This window comes from Anser anser (assembly GCF_964211835.1).
Source record: "Anser anser genome assembly, chromosome: 27".
NCBI lineage: Eukaryota > Metazoa > Chordata > Aves > Anseriformes > Anatidae > Anser > Anser anser.
This window is the reverse complement of record NC_139748.1, coordinates 5,014,743-5,039,248: the sequence shown is the minus strand read 5'-3', so window position 1 is coordinate 5,039,248 and position 24,506 is coordinate 5,014,743. Positions and strand designations below refer to the sequence as shown.

Here is a 24,506-nt window from a genome sequence, read left to right as displayed (position 1 = left end):
AGGACATCTGAGATTGCACCCGAGACCTGCAGTATTGGCTAAAGCATTGATCAGGAGCAGATCCTCAGGTTTACTGCCAGCAATTCCTCCCCAGTGCCACCCCTCGTACCCTGCAAAGACTCTTGTGCTCTTCCCCATGTGAGATGCTCCCTTGCTCATCCCTGCTGCGGGCTGGGGATGCTGAGGGCACCAAGGGTCTCGTTGGTGACACCAGCTTGCAGGATCAGTGCACGGATGGGTGGGAGCTGGGATGTGGTTGCCCCCTCACCAGATCCCTTCTGACATGAGACTGCAGAAAGCTGGAAGGGGAGCTGGAAGAGCATAACTGGGGCTTGGTCAGACGGCGGTCATTCAGTGTGAGCATCCAGGGGTGGATGCCACATCCTGACAAACTGCGCTTGGTGTTTCCTGAAACAAGGAAATGTTGCTCTGGATGTCACTACTCCACCCACGTGGATGGAGGAGAAGGGGCTGTAAAGGCTCTTCCTGCACCTCGGCCATGCAAAGGAGAGACCTGCTGTTAGAGGAGAGAGAGACATGGTTCTGGGTTTGGTAGCTTCATAGGAGTCCCTCAAAAGGCTTTCCTACAACATGTCCCAAGGGACAAAGGCAAGCTTAGAAAACACCAAGAAAGGGGCCAAGTACAGTCTTGGATAGATAACAACTTCCGTGCTCAGTAAGATTAAATCTGCAAGGACACATAGCTGCGGGAAAGATACAAATGAGGGTTATACGATGGAGGAGCATAAAGTAACGAACGTTACAGGGAAGGTAAATAGGGAATGAGTCATTGCACCTCGCACAGGACTTGTGCCTTCCTCTGACCCATGCCCCCAGCTCCCGTGGTGGAGACGCCCTGGAGTGTGGGTGCACGAGCGCTATGGGGGCTGTGGGCTGCGGGTGCCCTGTGTATGCTGAAGCTCAGTTACACCTACCAGGCTTTTATGGGGCAGGGCTTTTGGTATGGGCTGCCACATGTCCTCCGGGAGCGTGCCGTGTGGGACCGGGATGCCACGGCGGTGCCTCTGCTCGGGGTGATCGCGCCCAGGGTGTGGGAAACCGAGATAGAGGAGCTCGGCTGTACAAGTGTGTCCCAGCACGAGGCGGTGGCACTGTGGGGTCGTTTGTGCTATTGCGGTGTGCGGCCGGGGCTCGGTGTGTCCTAGGGATGCTCTGCACGGTGCCATGTGGTCTCTGCACAGTTTAATTAGCCCAAATTGGGAACCGCTTTGGGCTGGGAGGTGATGATCCTCTGGGTGGTGGCTTGAGGCAGTGGGGTATTTCTGGGGATGCCTGGGACCTGCAGGAAAGGTGTCCCACAGGCCTGGAAATGGAGAGCAAAGTCTGCTCCAAACACATCATAGGCAGCAATAAAGATTCAAAAGTGGCACTGTGGAACTGGTGGGGCTACACTGGGGTTACTTTATTGCTGCGATAAGGTGTTTCAGGTTGAGTCTCATGCATTATTTGAGGTCCTATGAGCTCTAGGATCTGTAAGGTTTCCATGAACTTACTGCTTGCTGTATTCTGGAGAAGGAATGCTGTACAAATGCCCTGCGCGCTGCAGACCCCATTTTGTTTCCCTTGAATCCTTCTGCAATACCAGTGCCTTTGAGCTAAATCAGTGTGTCCATGACTCCCTGACCCAGCCTCTGGAGGGGATGCACCTTTCACTGCATTTGAACCACACGAGGAGCATCTTGCTTGTCTTTTTCTTGCCAACATCCCTACGGTCTTTGCATGTGTCTACAGGCTGCCCTGTCCAAAAAGGAAATTTTCTTATGTGGGTAATGGTCCCCAAATGAAAGCATGTTCCAGATTCTTGGTATTCATTTTACATACTGCAAATGGACAGAGAGAGATCCAAACACATAGTAGTGTCATGTTCATTGCTGAGCAACCTTTAATTTCTAAATTTCAGCCATGTGCTGCAATCTACAATGACACATGACCTGTCCTTCTTCAGTGTCCAGAGAGCCTGCTCGAGAATACAGAGGTAGGACTCATCTGCATTAATTTTAGACACTCTGCATCTCTGCTAGACTCAGTGGAAGACTACTTGCTTTCCTAGCCTATAATTTATATGTCCGTTCTTGGCTGTGCCTTCAGGTGCGGATTGTACCTGAAGAAGCTGTGGAATTGACATCATCAGCACATGCGATATTGATAGTTAATCCTCCCAAGCAGTTCTGGATACACTGTTCCACAAGGACTTTCGTAAGACAATTGCTTAGGTACTACATTCAAAGCCAATTGGAAATATGCGCTGTCCTAGAAACAGCTTGGGTAAGGAATGATCATGGTTGTCAATGCAATTTCTTTTTCAAAGTGTTGCTGTATAAGGTCCATCCAAAGCTGATTAAGGAGTTTGGGGTTTGATGCTTTGCCTCTGTGCTTAATCCTCTGGTGCTTTCCCAGCCTTCAAAAATCTCAGCAGAGGGTGTTCCTGGAAAGGAGCTCTGTGCAAAATGGCACAGGGTGATGCCTGCCCCTTTTTCTATGTATGGATTTACAGGATGTGCCTAGCCTGTCTGATAGGCTATGAATCCTCTTTTTGTAAGACACTTGTCAGTGGTAAGGATTATCCCTAAACCTTGCCTCGAGTAAACAAGCTAAACACTCCTCATAGCTGAGATCATGTTCCCCTTTGCCAGGTTTCTTCTCTGAAGAGCAATCTTCTGAAGGAGATTAAGAGGATGCTGCTTCCTTATTATTTTTGCAGTGCTGCCATCAGTATTTGTACGCTGCAGTGTTCCACAGTGCAGGAATCACTGCATCTTCTGTGCGTCCTGCACTTCAATTGTCCCCATGTAGGTCAGGTTACAGCTGCTGCAGGTTGTGATGCAGAGACCAAATCCTTAGATGCTGTTGACAGCAATTCCTTGGAGCAGGCTGGGAAGTCCCCAAAGCAGATGCAGCCTTAAAATTGGTCCTGATTAGCATGACGGGTCTGGTCCCAAATCTTACATCTGTAGACCTGCTCTGTACCATCAACATCTGGATCAAGAACAGCCTAAACTTCCACCATTGTGTACTTCTTCTGAAAGGGGAACTTAAAGGATGATGCTTGTTAAGGGAAAGCAAAGATTTGAACATTACAGGCAGTGCAGATTATGCTTATCATATTGAAAGACAAACCCAGTAAATCCCACCAATTAAGAACTCATCGAGTAAGAGCAGAAGGGAGCTGGCTGGGTTAAGCAGCAGGAGAGGGAAATTATCAGAAGGTGTTGTTTGAATAGCTGAAGACAAAAGTAGGAAAAACTTCATAACCTCTGCCAAGTTAAATGTAAACTGAACTAAATATGCCAAAATATGCTGAACTAATATGCCAAAAAGGAGTTGAAGGAGCAACGTCATAAGAATAAGATATAAAAAATAAGAGTGTCTTCAATTATACGAAGGCCTGCCACAGAGACTGGAGGGTCAATAAATATCAGGGTGAAAACAATATTTGCAAAGGGGAAGAGCAGAGAAAGAACTTTCTTCTTCTTTCTCTCTCTCTCTCTTTCTCTTTCTTTCACATGTTGTGCTTCTGAGAAATGAGGAAGATTCCTACAACATCCAATACCTGACAGGGGAAAACCCACATGGCCACGTACCTGAGAACTAAATGTGATGCCTGTATACAAAACTTGGGTGAAATATAGATCTATAAGGAATGGGTGATAAATGATAGAGAAACATCAGCTTAGAAAATGCTAGGTGATATGCTTGGGGTGAAATAAACTTATCTTCCCAAATGACGGGCTTGGAGTTGACATGGAGGAAACTTTATGATAGATGGTCCCATCCCAGTGACAGCTCAATGCACAACAGTGGTGCAGAAAGCAAGCTGAGTTTTATGTATTACTAGGGAAGCAGAAGAGAACAAAAAATGTGGCTATTAGATCCCTAAATAAACCCACAACTTAGTCACTCTTTGCATACTGAATGCAGTTCTGGCCTCCCCATCTCTGCAGGAAATAATTTAATCGGGACAGGTTCAGAGTAGGTCACCGTGCACAATGAACGATGGCTGTGTCTGAGGAACTGGTCTGGGACTTTCCAGCCTGGACCATAGACAGCCCATGGCTGTCTGAGACACTGGGGATCATCAATTCATCTCGCTTTTAAAATATAAGACCTAGGTAGCTTCAAACACCACTCATGTGAGTCAGGTTCAGAAGAAATTAAGGTGTTTTTCTTTTTTTCCCCACAACAAAGTGCGGATCCATAGAGGTGACACAAATGATGCTATCAATACTTAAATTTTTCATAGGTTGAAGTGGTGACTGTAAAAGCTCATGGGAGAGAAACCTTCTGAGGCTTGCCAAAGATGAAATGGTGGAGGAAACAGGCTTTACAGCTTCATTCCTTGTATCAGCAAAGGCAGAACAGACCAGTGGTGAGACCAGTGGCTGAATGCTGCAGGGTAACAGGCCCCTGCAAACCTCTCAAACAGATGCTTTGTTCATTCCCAATATCATGGCAAGACAACAAAAATAAAACCGCCTGAAACAGGAAGCTTGAAGAAATTCCAGCAATTTTTATTGATTTCAGCTTTTCCAATGAAGCAAATACATACAGTACAGCCAAAACAAAACTGATACATTATTCTCACATACCTATATCTTACAGAATACACTGTATAGCTATGGACTGGTAGGCTAGGGTGGTCACAAACTGGTGTATGGTCAGAGAGGAATAAAACTGCCTACTGCCTTCTACTTGTCCATGAGGCTTCTGAAATGCTGGGGTGGGTTAGATTGTACATACACAAACAAACAAAGCATTTTATGAGAAAATAGACCAAAAAGCTCTGCTAAGCCCAGGACAGACAAGTATGGTATTTATTTACATGGTTGCGTGTCCTGCGCACAAATCAAGCCCCAACTGCTCTTATTTCTGCTGCTGGCAGAGCTCACAGTGCTGCTAGCTACGGTCCTTCCCTCAGTAATTCTCCATCACTACGACCCAGAGCGTGAGCTACGTACTGTGCCCGCCTCACCCGTATCACTGGGGATGCGCCCTACTTGGCTCTTGCATAAGTGAAAACCAGGAAAATAGCTCATTGAAGCAGGTGTCAGAGTTAAAGGCGTGCCTTTAAAAAACAATGTCTCCCTAGAATGAAAAATGTTTACTTTGGAGGTGAGAACAGCATCCAAGTACTTCAGTGCTGAGCCCTGTCCCTGGGAGAAGCATTGCTTGGAAAAGAAAGTCCCAAACTGCTGGTTATGAGCAACACCAGTTACTCCAGTAAGTCTGATTTTCCTTTCCTTTCACAGCTGGGCATCAGGGTCACTTCTCCTACTTGGGTAGAATCTGTAGTCCAGATTTTACAAGGAGAAACTGAGGAAAACAGAGTTGAGTATCAGAGAATTTCCTGGGGAAAAAAAAATAGATGCAAAACAGCCCTGGGGTAGCAGAGCACTTCACACAGCACCCTGCTCTCTCAAGTTAGCTATATTTTGAGGTATGAGAGCAGCAACATGCAGCAGCATAATAAGGAAATTAAGATTGGAAGGGACCTCTCTGGTCTGCCCAGCTCAATGCAGGGATAGTGTCAGAGCCAGATTGGGCTGCTCAGGGCTGTGTCCAGTCAAGTTTGGAAGATCTCGAGGATGGAGACAAATTCTATTTTTATCGTTTTATGAGCTTTGGAAGAAAAAAACAAAAAAACTTTACTGTACTAATAACGTTTATGGGAATGATGTATCTGGTCCTTTGAGTTTAATATTTAGTAATGAAATCTCCAGTACTTGTAAATTTAATTGTGAGATGATTATCATATAGCTACAGCTCTTTGTGCCTAATATAGCACTATAGTAAACTGCATTACCGGTGAAAGCAGCAACACTGTTTTAAAATAAAGCTTAAATAACAGCCAATTAGAATGAATTTCCTCAATATTCCATCATTACATTTTGTAGTTAGCTTTCCCCAATTAATTTTACAGGGAAAAACATTAGCTCCCAGGACTTCAGTCTAACATGTAATTACAGGAACAAATCTGAATGCAAAATTGCACGCAACATACTTTTACACCAAAACTGTAACAATCCTTCCTGTGGATACTGCAGCCATTTTGGACGTCCATAGTCTTGGGTCCTGCCGAAAACATTTTGAACCATGAAATGAGAATGTATATCCAGCTACGTAACATCTGGCAGGTATGGCAAGGGCATGCCCACGGGCCTGGGCTCCTTTGCTGCTGTTTAAATGCTCCTGAAACTGTCCTACCGGATTCACCTGGTTCTAGCTCTCCACTTCAAAGGTGCTTTTTTCTCTTTCATTTGGCTGGGAGCTCTGCACAGAAAGCTCTCGACTGAACGTGGGTGAATGCAAGCAAATAGTTGTTGCTCATTAAAGTGCACAAGATTAAGCCACCCTTTGTAGTCCAAGAGAAAAACCAGCAGGCAAACGATCTCCCTCTCTGCGGACACGTGCTCTGTCCTGTCAAAACAGGGGACAAGTGCCCCCCCATTTCTTAGGTCTGGAGCTGTGTTAAAGCCAACCTGACTGTTATGGATAGACCCTCGGCAGTCACGAATCACAGAATATCTGTCAAGTGAATGGGATATACCACTTGCCACCAAGTGAGGAGGCTGACACTTAAAAAAAGCGAGACTGTTTTTCCCTTTCCAGACTCAGCTACATAACTCGTCCTTCCCAAGCACCTCCTGAACCCTTGGCATCTGCAAAACAGGGTCTGCTGCCCCTGCACAAACACATCCTTAGCTGGTCCTTTCCCTGGGTGTCTGAGCTTCTGACTTCACACACATGCTTATACTCCTTTGCATATTAATGCTATTTCTTTACCTTGATCAGTACAAACAAACCGTGATTAAAAAGGCCACATCCCTCACTCTTGAGCCCTGGGTGGCAGTCAGTGAGTGACCCTGGGGAAAACAAACTCCTCCTGTCTCCAGCTCAGCTTCTCAAAAGCCACATTTGTCCAGGTACAGTCATGAGATGGCGTTGTTCCGGTGCTCAAAACGATTTGGGACCTGGTATATTCATGCTCTGCAGATGTGTTATAATTGTCCCCTCACATACAGCTTCAGAGAACGGTTACTGAGACCCAGGAGAGAATCAGCAGACGTCAATTTGCTTCTTGAGATAAAGAGTTCACATGACAGGAAAGAACATACTAATAACTATAAGAGTTCATCGGAGAAAAAATCAAAAGCAGAAAAGAAGCCCATGTTCATAAATGTTAGGAATAACCAGCCTTTTTAAAGAAGAGTACTGTTGTGTGTATCTGTTTAAAATAGCCATATGCAATGGGGGAACTTAACATAAAACTGGTAATTTTTGTACTTGTGAGTAAAAATAGGCTGTGACAAGTGTTTAGTGTGGCAGCATTTGGTGCATGGATCGAGTGGAATTTATCAAAACTCTACAAGGGGGATAAACTGCACAAATTACACTGACTTCTGGTGGAAGACAGGGGGCTACGCCCGTAGGAAGATCCTACTTGCCAAGTGTGCACATGTATGTTGTCTGCATGCACACATACACAGCAACATGTACATAGTTACACAGACACACTCTTTGCAAAAAAAATAATTATTGACATCAAGAAAGTATAACCTCGTTAAAAGTCCCTTCTCCCCCCTAAAAAGAAGAAAATGCTTAAAAATATCAGTATCATCCACATGAAATCCATATGTTTAGTTTGCTTTACAATTGAGTTTAACTCAGAAACAATCTACATCTTTAACATCCTAAGTAATTGTGAAAGGGTTGTCTTCCTGGACACGAACCAATTCCAAATTCTGAAATGGAGAAAAAAAGAAAAAAGAAATACCCAGATAATTAAAGCATTCAAGAAATCTTTTTCTTTACATTCAAAGCTAACTTTTAATCTTTTCCCTTGGCCTGTCCCCAGTTTCTGTGTTACCCATAGCTCTTCCCCCTGGACTCCCACACTCCTCTGAAGTATCACGCTGAGTCCCAGTGGAAACCACCCAACAAAGCAAGAAGCAAAATTCATGCCTGGGGAGAAGGAGAGAAGTGGGATTTGCCATTTCCTCTTACATCGGGACTGTGCTTAGTTTGACTGCAAAGAGCATGTTGGGGAAGAGAGAATATAATTAGTTCTCCATGAACTCGATACCACCTTATAGAGAGATCTGATACCTGAAAAAATGCAGAACTGGTCAACACCTTTCCCTTCAGTGGGAATTATGAATCAGAAGTACTTTGCAGATTCAGACCTCATCCCACACTGAAAAAATATCCTAGTGATGCTCTGAAAAGTCTGCCCTTGATCCCTCCAACCTGGTTTCTCTGTTGGGATTGTTTGGATGGTACCACAGAGTTCCAAATTTTGACATGAGGCTACTGGCAGATTCTTAAGTGTTCATAAAATGTTTAAGGATAATGGTGTGAGGCATCACACAAAACACTTTGGGGATGACTAAAAAGAGCAAAATTCTGATGGGGCTCATGCACTGCTCCTCTGCCCCCAGTCACCCTTTCCCCATGGATGTGGGCCCCGTTCTCACCTGCAGCCCAGAAGTGCATGGAGAGGCTCCTAAAATCTGGAGGAGAGAGTCCTGAAGGTTGTTCCAGCTAAAGATCCCATCATGTTCTTATCAAATCCTTGCTGAAAAAGCAGATGTATACAAAGCGGAGTGAATGTGCATTGCCCTCAAAACCGATACCTATCTATTGCTGTGAGACAGCCTCCTGCCCAGTTCGAAAGCTGTCCTCCACCTAAAAAGTGTGATTCATTCTCAAACAGCCTTCTCTGTCCTCCCTCTGCATGCCCTCAACACGTAAACAGGCACCCTTGTGGATGGACTTCGCCTTCTTGCTTTGTTCTCTGCCTGCTAGGAGCTGGACTCCTCCAGCTTTACTGGAGGAAACCTTCACGTAATCCTTTACTCAACGTTAATTCATCTTATTCCCCATCCTGGAAACATGGCAAAGATACATGCATGATGCATATATCCTTGCAGACTCCCAGCCTGTTTCTCTGATGTATATACCTATGTGATGAGCACAGGAGTGACTCAGTCACATCAAAATGAGTTGGCACAAGCTCCTGAGCAGAGCCTGGTGCAAAGCTACACGAACTCCTATGGAGAAAAGTCCCTAACCGTTAATAGAAGAATGATATTTAGGTTCTCTCTACCTTCCTGCCCCCAGGGTATTCCCCTTTGTGGATGTTACTCCTTCTCTTTAATTTGGCCCTTTACTCTCTGCAGGTGCTGCTGTTGTTGAGTTGGAAAAACCCGGCTCGTTCAAAGCAAGCCACTGGGAGCTAGGAGCTGGCTCAGTGCCCCGTCTGGCTTGGCACTTCAACAGTTTCTGTTGCAGGGAGCAAAACAAATCCTAAAATCTCTTCTTATTCCTTTTAAAGATTATCCTGACCGTAGGGGTGATGTGACCACAGGGAAGGGTTACGGATTGCAGAAGAAAATGGGGGAAAAGAGAGGAGGAACTTTTGTGAGGATTTGGCAGGATACGCTGATCCTACACAACTGGCTGCGATAGGGAAATCCCTAAAGACAGCCCCGGGAGCTGTGGTTGCGACCCCACTGCCTCTTCCTCGGGCCGTATGTGGTGCCTGAGTGCTGAGCGTCACCGGTCCCGTGCCTCGGGCTGCTCCCAGCCCCTGCCCGTACCCGCTGCTGAATCACGACCTCTGCAATCTCGCTGCGAGTCAAGACCGGGGCTGCTCTGTCAGCCAGGAGGCAGAAGGGCTTTCCTTACCTGCTTCAGCACACTCTGCAGCTCCCTGTTCGACCAAAGATCTGTCAGGAGGAGGCGAGCAGCTTCAGCCGCTTTCGGACAGGAGCTGGGAAGATGAAAGCAGCACGGGTGAATTCTGGATGGCTGCAGAGCAGCGGCCCACAGACACCAGGACGTGTTACCCATGGCCTACCTGAGCCATCCCCATCTGGGGCTGGCTCGGCCTGACAGAGGCCTGCCCGGGAAACCTCCGCTGCTCTCTCAGCGAGGTTATGCGACAGCAACCACTGGGGCCAGAACGGGACAAATGAAAAGGGGAAGATCAGAGCAAAGAAACTGAGCTGAAGGAGTGCTTCTGGAGTGTGAAATCCAGGAGAGTGAAAGAAGCGTGCAAAGGTGGCAGCCCATCCCTGGGCTCCGTAGGGACGTTGTGGGTGAACCCTCGGGAGGGCAGTGCAGGGAAGGGCTCCGTGCTGCCTGTGGGGACGGAGGAGATGGGAGCATTCACAATAACAACATCTGTAACCAGAAGTCCTTACTCAGCACAAGTTAATAGATACTTGCTCATGTAACAGCTCCGAAACCATGAGTCATAACAGTATCTTCTATAATTTTGGAACATTTCATATGACAACCTAGATCTAAACCTCACTGCTGGTTGTTATCACTGCTCCTGATCTGCTGGACCACGTCCTGCCTGTGGAAGACTCCTGGTGTGGGCCTAGTGAGACAGCCCCAGACTGTCTCAAACAGGGCGATGAAGGGGAGACCAGGCTCAGGACCATCCCTGGCTCCCAGTTTCAGGAAAAGTGTCCTCAAAAAGACGCATTAGAGGACAGGAGTGGCAGAGCGGTCATCAGGAACCACTTGGGACCTGCAAACACCATTCCTGTGAGTGTGGAAGGACAGGAATCTAACCCCACTGAGTATATTTTGGGGCTTTTCTCTCACATAAGCAGCAGTCGTTACCAAAGACCTCCTAGCATACAAGAAATTCCCAAGTTTAATCTGGTTAGAATCACCACACGGGTTGTGCCAGTCACATATGTTGGTACTGCGTTGAGGACTGGGGGAGCCGTGCATAACCAGAAATTCTTGAGCAATGTTTTGGGACAGGAGAACTAGTTTTTATTGCAAAACTGTTTCTCTGGTTATAACCAACCTATACCCTGTAATCAGAATGACTATGCTTAAAAAAATGTTGTGGTTGAAAATAGTATCTGGCTGAAAAGCCATTGAAAAGCAATAAACTTTTGAGTTATTTAGGATTCAATAGTCATGTCCCAGACACCTTTTTTCAGGGATATATTGTTTCATGTTGTTTTTCTGTTTCTAAGATAGATTGATTTTCATTTTTTTAAAATAATTTGCTTCTAATGATGCCAACTATGTTCTTTTTGCCATTGTGTCTTTAGACCATATATAGCTGCAGCATATATAGCAGAGCTGTTCATTCTTAATTCGAAGGATTGGTACTGGCTCTATTACACACAGAATATCCAGCGCTACTATTTAGGTATAAAAAGATTAAGCATGAACTGATGCAGCTGTGATGACAACCTCAATATGTAAAGTAGCATATCCTAAAAAAAAAGAGCTGGGAATACTGTATAACTATAAAGTGTATACCATGGGACAGAATATCAAGGACAGCTCATGTGGGGAGAAGTTTTTTTTGAAAACAAGCTGCCTGACCATCAAAGTTCATTTTAAGAACAGACTGTTTTTACAGCTTGAATCAGAAGATGTGGAAAGACAACAGTGAATATGTCCACTGGTGGCAGTGGTAGCAGTCATCCCGAAAGCTATTAATCCAACAAAATATAGCAAGAACCCAGTCAAAAGGACTGGGGAGGGAAAGCGTGACTGCAGCACAAAAGACAATGCCCTTCAGCATGCATACCAAATTATGGGAACAATGCGTATCAAATAATGGGAAAAAATGGGGAAACTTATGTTTCCTCAAAGGACAAAAATATCAAGAACCATAGGAAATGCCAAGAAATTCCTGCAAGAGGGGCTTCCAAGGAAAAGATTACAAAATCGATACCAAGATGCAATCTTTAGTAGAACTAGGAAGCTGGAAATTTGTGGGTGAGAAGAACTCTCTTCCACAGAATCTCTCCTGTGGAAAAGAAAAGGAATCAAGAAAAGAACAAAGAAAGAGAAATTGGAACAAATCAGTGATAAAGGGGTTGTGAGACAGATTGCAAATCTGATGCTCTAAAGTTACAGAAAGACATTTTGGAGATAAGCTTTTGGTGCAGGCCAGAGAATTATTGAGAAAAATTATGATTTTAACAGTTAAATAATGTTGCTTGAAAATGAGAAGAGGACTATTTTTCAGACAGTTGCAGAAAAAAGAAGAAAAGGACATCACAAAAAAAATCAGTAACTGGAGCTTGATTTTCAGAAACACCACCACACACAAAAAGATAATATTCAATATTTTGGCAACCTGAATTAAAAATAACAGAGAGTGAGCAAACACTATCGTCACTCTGAAGCCTATGTCATAGGGGAGGATATATGCAGGAGACTGAGACAATTATCTAATTGGGATGCTCCAGGAAGGAGAAGAAACCACAGCTATCAGATAAACTCCTGAACCGTTCATGCCTTTCACTCAGAACACAGCTACACGTAGCGTTAAGAAAAAGAAACCCTGACTTTGAGGAGAGCTGGGTGTCATCTGAGAAGTACATGAGAAGGGAAAGTATACACAACTTACTTGTCTTTAGCTTGAAAGTTCTTTCTAAAATATGAACACAAAATTGTTCAAGCATGTTAAACACACATTTGAAGCTTACAGCTTCAAATGTAAAGAGAGACCAGTTCAAAAATCTAAGAAGTGTTTGGTAGGTGGCAGAATAAACATGTGCCAGGGGAGCGTTACGCAAACACGTCAAGCAACCAACACCAATGCTTGGGGAGAAGGAAGTGTGTCCATAGGGAAACTAAGGCAAACAAAGAGAGAAAGCCCTGCAAAATGCTAACAAGGTGCGACATGGGATGGCCAAAGTTAGCCAATTTGTGAATTAGCAGGGTCAAGTCACTAGAGGGGAGATCTTTTTAACATCTGCCCTATGGGAACAGTCTGAAATAATATGGTTGGAATAAAATAGATTAGTCTTGGATGTCAATTGTTGGTGTTTTTTCATAAGAATCAAACAGCATAAAAATCCACGGGGACAGAAATGAATAAAGGAGTAAAAGGACGAATTCAAGTTCCTTTTTTGGAAAGAATCAGGGAGCTTCTCAGGAGGAATTTGTGATGAAGACAGGCGGAACACACTGAAGACATCTCCAGAGTTTAGTAACTCTCACAGTTCCATGACTCATTGAAAACAAAGCTCAACACACAAAACAGGCAAGACAATTAAGGTACGCACAACCCCAGTTGAGCAATATTCAGCTGAAGTAGTAAATTAGCCGATGACTTGTCTGAGAGAGCCAAAGCGGGACTTTAGGCAGAAGTTAATGCCATTCATAACAATGAAGACTTAGAAGAGGGCAGGGTTTTGTGTTAATTGGGCTTGTTGCAGAGTGGAAGCATATAAAAGCAGCAAAGTGACTGATATATGTTGGCTGAGGTCCAAACTAAACAAAGAGGCCACTTCTAATGACTGAGAGTCTCTGCTGCCTTGAAACAAGTGGTAAGCTGTACGTGGTTTATCAAAGGATGATGGAGAAGGCATGTGAATGTCTTTTCACAACAGAAAACAACAGGTTACTTGCACAAGGTATTTTAAAACAAAGACAGATGGGAGGAGAGATGAGAGTCTTGGAATGGAGAATACATGATAATACTGTAAGCTCCATTGTAAGTTAAACACCAATTTGGCCAGAAAAGAGCACAAGGTTTGGCAAGGGTTGACAAGCTTTTACACAGGGCTATAAGGGGTGTGGATAACAAACAGGATGGAATTATTACCTGCAAAACTCAAACCAAATCCCAGAAGAAAAAGTAGTAAAATATGTTGGGATTGTTTAGCTGTTCAAGTTCATGGCATGTAGGTGAGTAGACCAGAGGATCTACTTATAAAAAGTAGATATATAAAAATATATAAGGTTTGTCACAGCTGTATTTTGCCACTTGAGGTGGGTGCTCCAACCAAAAGATGAATACATTTGAACATTAAATCAAGCATAATACCAATATAAAAGCTGTGCCTGAATCTCAGACCTGACCTTCATGGTAAGAGCTGCAGGAAGCTGTCAGTGAGAAGCCCAGGTACTAGGGATTCACGTTGCCTTCTGAACTCCCCTGCTTTGGGGGCTGGAATTTTTAACAGGTTTAAGATGTTGGTCCCTCAGTTCCTTTTATACTTTCTTAAAATTCAATGAGCAAATTGCCTTAGGCCCTTTTACAAATCCCACCCTGGATGGCTCATATCTGTTTCCAAGAAACCACTGCTGAGGATTTGTCTCTACCAGCATGCTCGAAATGTATCTGCACTCTCAATTTACAGGTACAGGGAAAGAATAAAGCTTCACTGTGGCTCTGAAGTGTTTCGGAAGGCTCTGATATTAATCTGGCTTTGCACAGAGTACAGGGGCTCAAAAATGTCTGTGTATGACCCTCTCCATGCCTTCTGCCCCAAACTCACCCATTTCGGCACAGGCTTACTACATTATTTAGCATGTTGCTTGTCAGGTAACACTTTCCCAGGTGTGGGTTGGACATGATGAGGTTCCTCAGAGTGTAACAAGCTGATGTCATGATCTCGCCATAGCTGTTGGTATTTCCAGACTGGAATGACAGGAGACGTGATACATCTGGGAGCACCTGGTGAGCTAAAGAGGTGGAATGTTCCAATCAACATTTAAATAAAACCTAGCAGAGGTGAATGACATTATTTGTGTTAGCACTATTCAATGCAAGAATGCAGTGTTATCCCCTGAAGGAGGCACTAATAATGCTGGATGGTAATAGCATAATAGCCTTTCCTTGGTTTTCAGAGCTAAGAGGAGCGCTGCAGGCTTCTGGAAAGGTAATGATGTTGGTTATGGGTAGTCAAGTCCAACTCAGTTCCCCAAAAACTATCATCTGCACTACATCCTCATGACCCTGCAAGAGTTGTCATTATCTATAAAGCATACCACAGGCTTGTAGAGACTGAGATAGCAGGCATGTTGCTAAGCCTTCATATATCACTTGTAATGGTCCTTTTGACCAGAACAAATGACACCGTTTTGCCCAGTCTGGCTGAGTCCTGTTATGGGGTTTACAAAGTGAGGTGGGCATATATTAGAGAGGTAGAAACTAGACTTTGTTCTGGAATCCACTGTGGTGGAAATTACTTACCCATGGTTTTGTGGAGAATAGGATGTCGGGACATATTGCTCAGCAAAGAAGCCCCAGACCGGACAACTTCAGAGCTGTTGGACTGCAGGAGCCGTGCTATGCGAGGCAAACCTTTTTCCTTCACACCAATCAGTTGGCTCATTGCGTTGGACATCTAGGAGACAGAACAGTGAAGTGTCATGACTTCCCATGCTGGAAGGACACAACTGCAATGATGTGCAGGTTCAGACAAACACAACCATGCTATAAAATAAGCATCTGCATAACACCTTCGCCTAGCGTTAATCCCGCTTACTTTGTCATTTGCCCTTCTTCTCCACAGGAGTTTGCAAAGTCAGCCTCCCATCCTCTGTCACACGACTGGGACTCCTGTCCTCTTTCTGGAGGCCTGGGGGGGGGGACACTTGGTTGCCTAACTGATATTCCCAGTAGTTGGAGAAATTTTACCTTTCATGTCCACATTGCCCTTGCTCAGCTCCCTGTTGTGCCACAAGTAATAGGCTGCTTTGGAGCAGAAACAGCTAATGATACCTTTAATAAACAAGCCAAAGGCCCAAAGTACACATCTTGGATCCTGATTTCATGTTTGTTTACGTAAATCTAAAAGATCTTAGGGTGTAGCCAATGCAGCTGAGTGCTCATGGACTTTGAAGCACATACCATTAATAAATTGCCCACTTATTAATAGAGTTTAATCTGACCTTCTTGGCTACTGCACCACCAGGCAGGCTGCTGGAGTTCATCATGCCCCTAGAGTGACACACATCCATCAACAGTGACATGGGAACGGGTTGGAAGGTGACCCCCTTTCATGGGGCTGAGACTCAATTTCCTTCCCATGCTCCAAGGATGCACAGATGCTGTGTTACAGACTCACACCAGTGGGACTGAGATGCATATAGGTGAGAGTGGGAAGAGATTCAGGTGCTTCCTCTGAAAGCTAAAGGGTTATAGTAAGCTTTGCAAGCTTCTTCCCTATTTTCTTTTTCCTTTTAGTGAGAACATACCCAGCAGCTCACCCCACCTCCAGCTCGGAGCTGGAGCAAGACCTCTGAAAACAAAAACATTCTGCACATCCAGGTCCATTCCAAACATCCCTGCTAGAATGCTGAAGTAAGTTGTTGCACCACTTTCAGAACTGTTTTTGTTTGTTTGTTTGTTTGTTTTTCTTCCTCCCAAAGAAAACATTCTCATGTAATGATCTTGATTGCTGAAAGCCTTTTCATTTCCGTGGAGCACGTAGCTCCAGCTCTGTGTCTCTGATCAGCTCTACCCTTACTGTGCCAGCCTTCCTCCCCCTTGTTATTAGCGGCACGGTTTTGTTAAATGGGAAAAGAAAAAAAAAATCCCTAAGTATTTCACACTGAAAGCCTTGTAACAAAAAAGAAAGACTCGGAACAAAAGCTCCCAGGAGATCGGAGCTGGCAGGTTAATGCCGTCCCAGCAGCACAGGCTCCTTCCGTGAGTCACGCCGTGTTTCTGGGTGGAACGCTTCGCACACGTGACACACCTCTCCTACGTACGAAATAATTACCCCTTTATCTCCCTAGCCATCTTATTTAAATTGGAATTGATGAAGTTCGACACAGACAAGTCGGGGTTTGTCCTCGTGAATGCAGCCTGTGAGGACATGCCCAGGGCAGCGATATTGGGCACTGCAAACGGAGCTGCTGTCATGATGTGTCCCTCGCCAGCCCCAAGCCCATGCAACGTCCACAGTGTCACACAGCCCGTGCCACCTCTGTGCTGCCACACCGGCGTGTACAGGACATCTGCAAGGGTAATTTTACAAGCAGCTCCGATGTGAGCACAATCCACAGCACAACCCACCCTGTTATTAGAGCCACCTCCTGCTTCGGAAACACACACACGGGCAGCACACGCACATCCCTTAAAGCATTTTGCCTGCTTTAAGGACAACTGCCCACATCTGTGCACATCTGTGCACATCCTCACTGGTGTCCTGGGGGAGGGTGCCAGTACTATAGGTGCTGGTGATATGACCTACAGAGTGAGGAAACCCAGAGGAGCCCCTGGAAAGGCACACGGACCTGGGATAGACCCTTGGGGCACTGATTCTAGCCCCCATGTGAACAAATCTCTGGTGTTTATAAGAACTTGAGATGGATCTTAATGGATCTTTCCACTGTGGAAAGATCTGTAATAGTGCAATAGTTTAAGGAGGACGTTTCCCTTCCTGACTACCATAAGGTGCTGACACGTTTGGTTGAGTGTCTGCAGAGGAGAGGAGCGCTTACCAGCCCCCGGCTCGCAGTGAGGTTCTGCAGGGCTCCAGCACAAGCCTCCAGGGTGGCATCCTTCTTGCTCTGATCCATTAGGGACAGGTAGGTGCGGATGGCATCGGAGTGGTAGAGCCAGCTGGGCCCTTTGGGTTTAAAATCCTCCTCAGGAAGGGGGACACCATACTCATCGTTCTACAAAGAGACAAGAAATGGGAAACTCAGATCCTGCTCCTCGCTTGCAGCCCCTGCCTGGGGCTGAACATCACATTTCCAAGCCCTTTGCAGCATGTCTTACCTCCATTTTACCACTCCTGCTGTTGAAGCAGCCTGTGAGAGTTTTGTCCATGTAAACGCTCCGGGCCATGTGGTTGAGCTGGGTGTATTTGTTGGGAACTTCGGCATCCAGGCGGTAGGAGAGGTTGTGCAGGATGCAGATGCAATTCTCCACAGACTGAAATCACCCCCAGAACAAAAATGCAAGGGTCACATTAGGCAGAAATATGGAACAGCACTGCATATAGCTACAGAGAGGACATATACCATGCCATAGTTATCTTTTCTAGCAGCTACGCTGTATAAGCTCTTAACACTGCCCAGAGGGCAGTGGAGGGGAGACAGGAGGAAGAGTAGACATGAATGAAGGCCTCATGGCCCAAACTGAGATCTGATGGATCTCAGTGAGCTGACTGACTTGAGGGACCTCATTAGGTCCCTCTGTCACTGTTCAGTTCCATAGCCAACTTCCAATGATTTTATCCAAGTCATGGCTACAGATTAGGGGATTTTTTATTTTTATTATTATTTTTTTTAACCAAGAACAGGCTTTTAAGCCTGCTTTACCTAGATATCAATGACTGCAAACACCATTGTAAAAAGCAAGGGAGAATTTCACTAGATACCTGCAGCCAACAGCAAAACATGTAGTTACATTTCCAAACATCTAGCTTCAATATCTTCTTCTGGAACCATGTTTTTTTGTTTGTTTGTTTGTTTTAAAAAAGCTGTCCCCTAAAGAGGATTTGCTCAATCCTGAGCTCATTTGAAATATTTTTGATTTTAATGGGTATTGTACTGGGGACTCTGGGATGTCTGGCTAATATAACAGGCGTTGAGCTCCTGAAAATGTGCTATAAACTCTGTTTTGTCCAAAAAAGTGCCATTTACACACAGTGATCAGCGTCACAGTCAGTGGACTGGTAGAAAGACACCGGCTCCTGGCTTCTTGCTGAATGTGACACCAACGTGGGGCTTATGTACTTGTGACCTGCCAGAAGAAGAGATGTGGTGGTGGGAAGGGCGAGAGATGGAAGTTTAGATGCTGGAAGGGTCCCGGGTGGGAAGGTGAGGGAGGGGAGCATTCTGGGGGCTCAGGAACCAAATTATTTTGCTGTGGCTCTGTGTTTGGTAAAGGGAAATTGTAAAACAGACATCTACATTAGGCCAAGAGCACAGCACATTTGCAATGCTATAACAGATTGCACTGGGATTTGGTAGGTCAAAAGCCACCACAAAGAGCCCAGTTCCCTCTCATGCTTGTTTGAAAGGGATTTGGAGATGTTCTGAAAGCTGCAACGAGTAACTACGGGGCTGAACTCAGGCAAAGAGCCGGGGAGGAGCAGCTGGTACCTTGTCATCAGGTCGGTTAGAAGCCACGCAGTTCTGGGCATAAGTCATGACAGAATCGATCAAGCCAGGGTAATTCCTCATGGTCTGGCGCCCCATGTCTGCAGAACTCAGGTTTCTGAAGGAAGCCATGGCAGAGCATGTCAGGAGGGAAGGAGGAGAGAGAATTAGTTGGCTTCACTCACTAGTCTCTATCAGCTCTTTTCTAATTATGGCCCTGATTGATTTTTTTTTTCCTATATTCAGCAAGACCAGAGTTCTGCTTTCATTTTGGAGGCCTTCTGTATGATTGCAGTGGTGCAGAGCTCTTATGTTGCTCTCCTGGATTGATTCCATAGAGGGAAATGTCCTCTTAAGGAACGCTGTATAGAAGACATCCTCCTAGTGAGGACGATCAGAGGCCACACGTGATGTTACATAGACTCATTGCCTCCTTGTGTCCAAAAATAAATAATAATAAAAAAAACAAAACAAAACAAAACAGGAACGTGCAAATGGTTGTAAACATGGAACTACAACTACACAGGGTCTATAGCAATGCCTGTGTGGGGAATGGGAAGGACCTGCTGAGGAGCAATGACTCTGACCAGTGGGATTGCCCAGTTCCTAATGCATTCCTGAGCACCCAGCAGGTTGCTGCCAGGACTGGGGAGTTTTTCCAGTAACAGGAAATATTTTTTGCCTTTTTTTTTTTCTTCCCTGTTTTATTGCCTTGTAGCTTGCAAATGAAAAACAAAGAGAGGTTGGCAGTCGCTGTGAGATATTCACTCCAGGCGTTCCAGAACTGGATTTGATGTTCACTGTGATTTGCAGCCTCTTCATTACCATGAATTCATCTGCAATCCAGAAATGCTTGAGCAGCAATGGCTCGAGCCCAGGGCAAACCCAAGGCTGTTCTCATCCCTGCGTGATGCTGTTGCAGTGCTGTGAGTCAGAGCTGGCCCGGCTCCCCCCGTGGAGCAGGGGCTCCCGACCATCTCGCCCCACTTTCCATGCTCCCCATGCCCCCACACCTTCCCAGCTCCCTCGCCATCCTGCAGGACCGTCCTCAGCGGGATCCTGCTGCTGCAGGCTGCAGGACAGGGGCAGAGCCTTTCTGGAGCTACGCTCCATGGAAAGCTGGCTTTACACTGTCCCTGCACTCTCTCCTTCATTTTAACAAGCTGTTTTGCAGTATCAGTGGGTTCAGATGGTCTCAAAATGAAGGGCTGCATTCTTCCACACTGCACATCACGACGTGCAGTTGCGCGGGGAAGGTTGCCTTCCAAGACAGGGAAGGGAGCAGCGCTCGCTATCTTTCAGACACGGTTCCCAGCCACAGAAGACGATAGTATCACGTCTCAAAAGGCCCCTGCCGTGTTCACCCATTTCGTTTCACAAGCAGATACAGCTCCTGCTAGCTGCGTGTCTGGTAAGGGTGCGGCCGGCGCTGTGCTCCCTCGGGGAGAGCTTCAGTTGATGAAAGTACCTAATTATACTGGGTAGTTTTTTTTTTTTTTCCCCCACTTGTTCCCAGTGAGACAAGGTGCTCACATCCAAGTGGAGGAGGGCGGTAGGAGAAACAGCAAGTCAGGACGAAGATCCTCTACAAAAGGGCTCTGGCTTTTCTCTGAAAAAGTAAACTACTCTGGGCTCAGTCTGCTCCTCCTCTTTTGGGGGTGACCCATCTGGCAAAATAGGCCACTATGCAGCAAGCTGCATAGGCCAGGGGTGGCAGGTAAAGTCCAGGGCTGTGGGACTATTCTGTACTTAAACAGTTATTTAAATTAGTGGGAAAATGCTTGTTTTCCCCATACAGAGAATTCGGTCTTTTTATCACCCAGAACTCAAAGCGGTTTGTTTTCTAGCAACCAGAATTTTCTCTGGAAACCTCAAAATGTAAGGGCAAAAATTGCCAAGATTCCTAGTCTAAGCTGAACGCTGTCAGGTTTCAATATTACAGCTCTCCAATTACAAAGCAACTTATATTTTTTGAGCAGAGACTTCACAAGAGCAACCCTATTTAAAAATAAACAACACCTACTACGAAAATATTTTGCATACATTTTTTTCTTCACCCTCTGTTAGTCGGGAAAACTTTCTCAGAGAGATTTTTTTTTTTATTAATAGCATTGCAGCAAGTGTGGTTTTTAGCTTATTGTAAGAGGATTTAGATAGATTCAGCTCTTGTCAACACACGGCAAGCTACTCTAAGTCCCTGCTTGATGACTCACCTCAAACACCCTGTGGCATTGAAGAAAACTTCTGGGTCAATAATTTCTCTTGTCCTGTTGCAGCCGCCATCAGACCAGCCAGAGAAAGGGATGATAACACAGTCTGTCAGGACGGGGAGGGCCTCCTGTATCAACTCTTCCTTTAATTCATCGGTGGAGGAGAGGTTCCAGAGCAGTCCTAGGAAGGAGATGGACACAAGCCCAAGCAGAAGGTCGCCATGCGTTAGGAAGTTTGAGATCAGAGTGAATTCCAGCAAAAAAAAAGTTCTTGCTCCCACCATCTGAACTCAGGGTGCCCTAAACCCCAGTCTCTGCCCATCCCCAAGGGAGATAGGCAATGGGAGCGTGGTATCATGAGGAGGTGTACATCTAAGCATCATCCCTCTTCCCAGAATTAGTGTTTATTGTAATCAGGTTACGGGAGGAAGGCATCTCTCCAGGGATCTTATGGAGGATTGCACACAGGACCTCAGGCACAGCTGGGGGTGACCGGCGCCAATGAATTCAAGTCAATCCTTCAAGAAGAGGAGAGACCCCAACCAGATGACCTGCCCAGCTGTACCGGGATTGCCAATACCCTCGTCATTCCCTGCAGAGGGGACAGGGGGCCAGGAAAGCATGGGAATAGCAAGGCAATATCAGGAAAACCTGGGAGAGGCACAGCCCCGATGAGCAACTATAATTTGGGGAACCCCTGCAGGACACCAAAGGGCCAGGACCTCCTCTGCTTTGTGTCTTAGGTTGCCATTTCATGCAACAGGACAATAAAACATCCTCTTGCTGGCTCTGTGTGTCGGACAGCAGGGCCAACAGGCAGATGGGAACATGGTGCTTGCAGAGGGGTGAGCTCCTCAGAGGCTCAAGGTATCTGGGCTGACACCAGCTGAGGGGCTCTTGGCAGTCTGTCATGTACCTGTCAGCTGCTTCTGAATTTCAGTGTTCCCTGTCCTCCGTAGGAGGCTCACACACTCCCTTATCCCATTCTGCCGCCGGGTTTCTATCTTGTTGGTCGGATTCCTGAAGACCAAATTTCGGAGGGCTCCTGCCGCTGCCCGCTGTACGTTCTGGTTCGTGCTGCGGAGCAGTTCGACGAGCTTGGCGATTCCCCCGAGCCGATAGACCTGCACCAGGAGAGACATGCTGACATTGGCGTGGTGTGCAGAGCATTGCCAGGAGAAGGACAGCTATAATTGCAAGGAGTCAGCATGGAACCTACTCACGGGACCTGGCAGAGGAGGATGGCTGGAGCCCTCAGACGGCACGGCTGGTTCTTGCCATCAGTTGTGGCACCAGGGTGCTGTCCTTGAGGTTAGAGCTCAGACTCTAGAAGTGGATGCCTATGAGTAATGGCCATGGGCCGAATTTTTGGCTGATGTAAATGTGTTTGCTCCCACAAACTTTCACCTACCTCCATCCATTTCCATCAGGCAAAAATGTTGCCCTGCCTACAACAGGGGCCATCCATAGCAATGCAATGACATGACATGGTAATTTATCTGCATCCTGAAATCACAGGCTGAGCTGCGGTCACGGCAGAGCGTAAACACCCTCAGGGGCAGCCAGCAGCGATGGGCCATGCTCCAGCAGAGAAGAGGGAAGGGTATGGGCAGGGGTGGCACTGGGAAGGGGCTAGAGCCCCAAGCTGCAGGACACCGCATGCACACCATGGGTGTTTGAAGGCAGGGCAAATTCCCTGCTCAAAAACCACAAAAAACAGGTGAGCTCTCCAAAGCAGTGGGGGCTCCAGCTGAAGGATTCCTCCTGTGTCAAGTCTGCTGGGGACACGAGCCCACATGGAGCGCCTGCTCACACAAACAAACTTATTGGCTGGAGAACTGCTGACAATAGAAATGAATGAGTGCATTTTAAAAAGGAAAAAAAAAAGCAACCAAGTGTGCGCTCAGATGACTCACATACTTGCTCTAACACATCTTTCTGGGAAGCAATGGGACAGGCGGGTGCTCAGAGTGTTTTCAACGGTAAGGAAGGGTGTGGTCAAACTGCAATTAGCGACTGCTATGTGGGCTGGGGTCCCTGCACTCGGTTCAGCTGCACCGGGGACACAGAGGCACATCTGCACCCTGTGCCAGCATGTGCAGCTCCACCACGGTGCCAGAAAACTGAAAGCCACCTTCATGCAGATGCTGTCTTGAGAAACCCACATTTACATGACTGCAAACATGCCAGGACTGAGATAAACTTTTGTGACAGTCTTGCTACAGCAGATCCAGCGTTGAAACTGCCTCCCTTGCTGCATGTTGCCATGAATTTAGTAGCAGAGAGCAAGGAGCATAAGAAAAATGAACTTTGCTGTAAGGAGGCCTTCTGTTTGGCCAACCATCTTTGTATGTGACCACTGATGAACCCATTGGATTGAATAGATGGCCAAAATGTCATTGAGCCATGCACAGTGAAGATCACAGTGGGATTTAGGGCAATTTTGTGTGGCTCTGACACTGCAGCTCAGAGATAGCAGACAATTCATGTGGAAGGAAGTGCAGTTGCCTCCAGAAGACAACTCTGGGTTTGGGTGACTGCTCCCTTATCACCCTAACCCTTCAATCTGTATCACGGCGGGTTAGGGTGAAAACACAGTCACAGCCTCCTCTGCTGCCTGCTAACTATTCCCCTATGTTAAAATACTGACCCGACTGCTATTAAGAGAAAGTAGCCACTAATAGTTAAAAAACCTACTTAATTAACTCCTGTGTGAGACTAACGAGTTATGAGGCTCCATCATGAAAATCAAAAGGACCTTGCTACTGAGGACAACCAATTTCATCCACCTCTTGTGGCACCACATCCAGTATGACAGCAGAGCTCTGAAGGAGTTTGCTCACCTCTTGCTTGGCAGACTCATCCTGGAAGCAGGTGTGCTGGAGGTAATAAGCACCCATGGCCTGGTATTTGTCATCGGAGGAGCACAGAAGTTGTATGGCTTTCTGGATGGTCATTGTACCGCCGTCTATCTCGTCACCACATATTCTATGTTAAAGAGAAGTGCAGCATTGATTGAGTTCTCAGCTGAAAAGGCTACTTCAGTACTGGTTGTCGTTAGGAAGGAATCAAATACAAAATGCAAAATATTATCACATTAACCATATTGTGAATCCCTATTGCATTTTTCAGTCTCAAAAAAGAGATGATAAAAGTGGAAAAGATACAGTAGGGAACACTAGGGCTAATGAAATATGGACCCACTCCAACAACAGAAACAAGGGAGACAGAAAATAAAAGCCTCTGGTTGAGGTGCTAGAAGCCTAATTATGTCTCAGGCAGAAGAATTAAGGAAGAGAGAAGCAGTATTCACTGGTGCTCAGATGAAAGAATTAGTGGACAAGAATGAAACCATCCGCCAGTTTATTAGGACAATCTAAAGTAGGCAGATGCTTTTCCCACAACGTGTGGTCCTTTGATGTGAGATGTGGTGGAAGC

The 24,506-nt window shown here is 45.9% G+C and overlaps 1 protein-coding gene across 2 annotated transcripts in view; it reads right to left on the bottom strand.

Annotated features, from left to right (window-relative positions):
* Positions 1-4,508: 4,508 nt before the first annotated feature.
* PKP1 (plakophilin 1) overlaps positions 4,509-24,506 on the bottom strand; it is a 44,959-nt gene continuing 24,961 nt past the window's right edge. For both annotated transcript variants that reach the window (XM_083812784.1, XM_083812785.1), the window contains 11 exons: positions 23,912-24,056; positions 21,985-22,192; positions 21,072-21,249; positions 18,862-18,976; positions 17,531-17,686; positions 17,251-17,427; positions 14,993-15,146; positions 14,295-14,481; positions 9,706-9,790; positions 8,493-8,593; positions 4,509-7,760 (listed from right to left, as the gene is read on the bottom strand). In XM_083812784.1, coding sequence (XP_083668910.1) covers positions 8,522-8,593; positions 9,706-9,790; positions 14,295-14,481; positions 14,993-15,146; positions 17,251-17,427; positions 17,531-17,686; positions 18,862-18,976; positions 21,072-21,249; positions 21,985-22,192; positions 23,912-24,056 — 1,477 coding nt within the window. In that variant the 3' untranslated portion in view covers positions 4,509-7,760; positions 8,493-8,521. The remainder of the gene's footprint in view (positions 7,761-8,492; positions 8,594-9,705; positions 9,791-14,294; positions 14,482-14,992; positions 15,147-17,250; positions 17,428-17,530; positions 17,687-18,861; positions 18,977-21,071; positions 21,250-21,984; positions 22,193-23,911; positions 24,057-24,506) is intronic.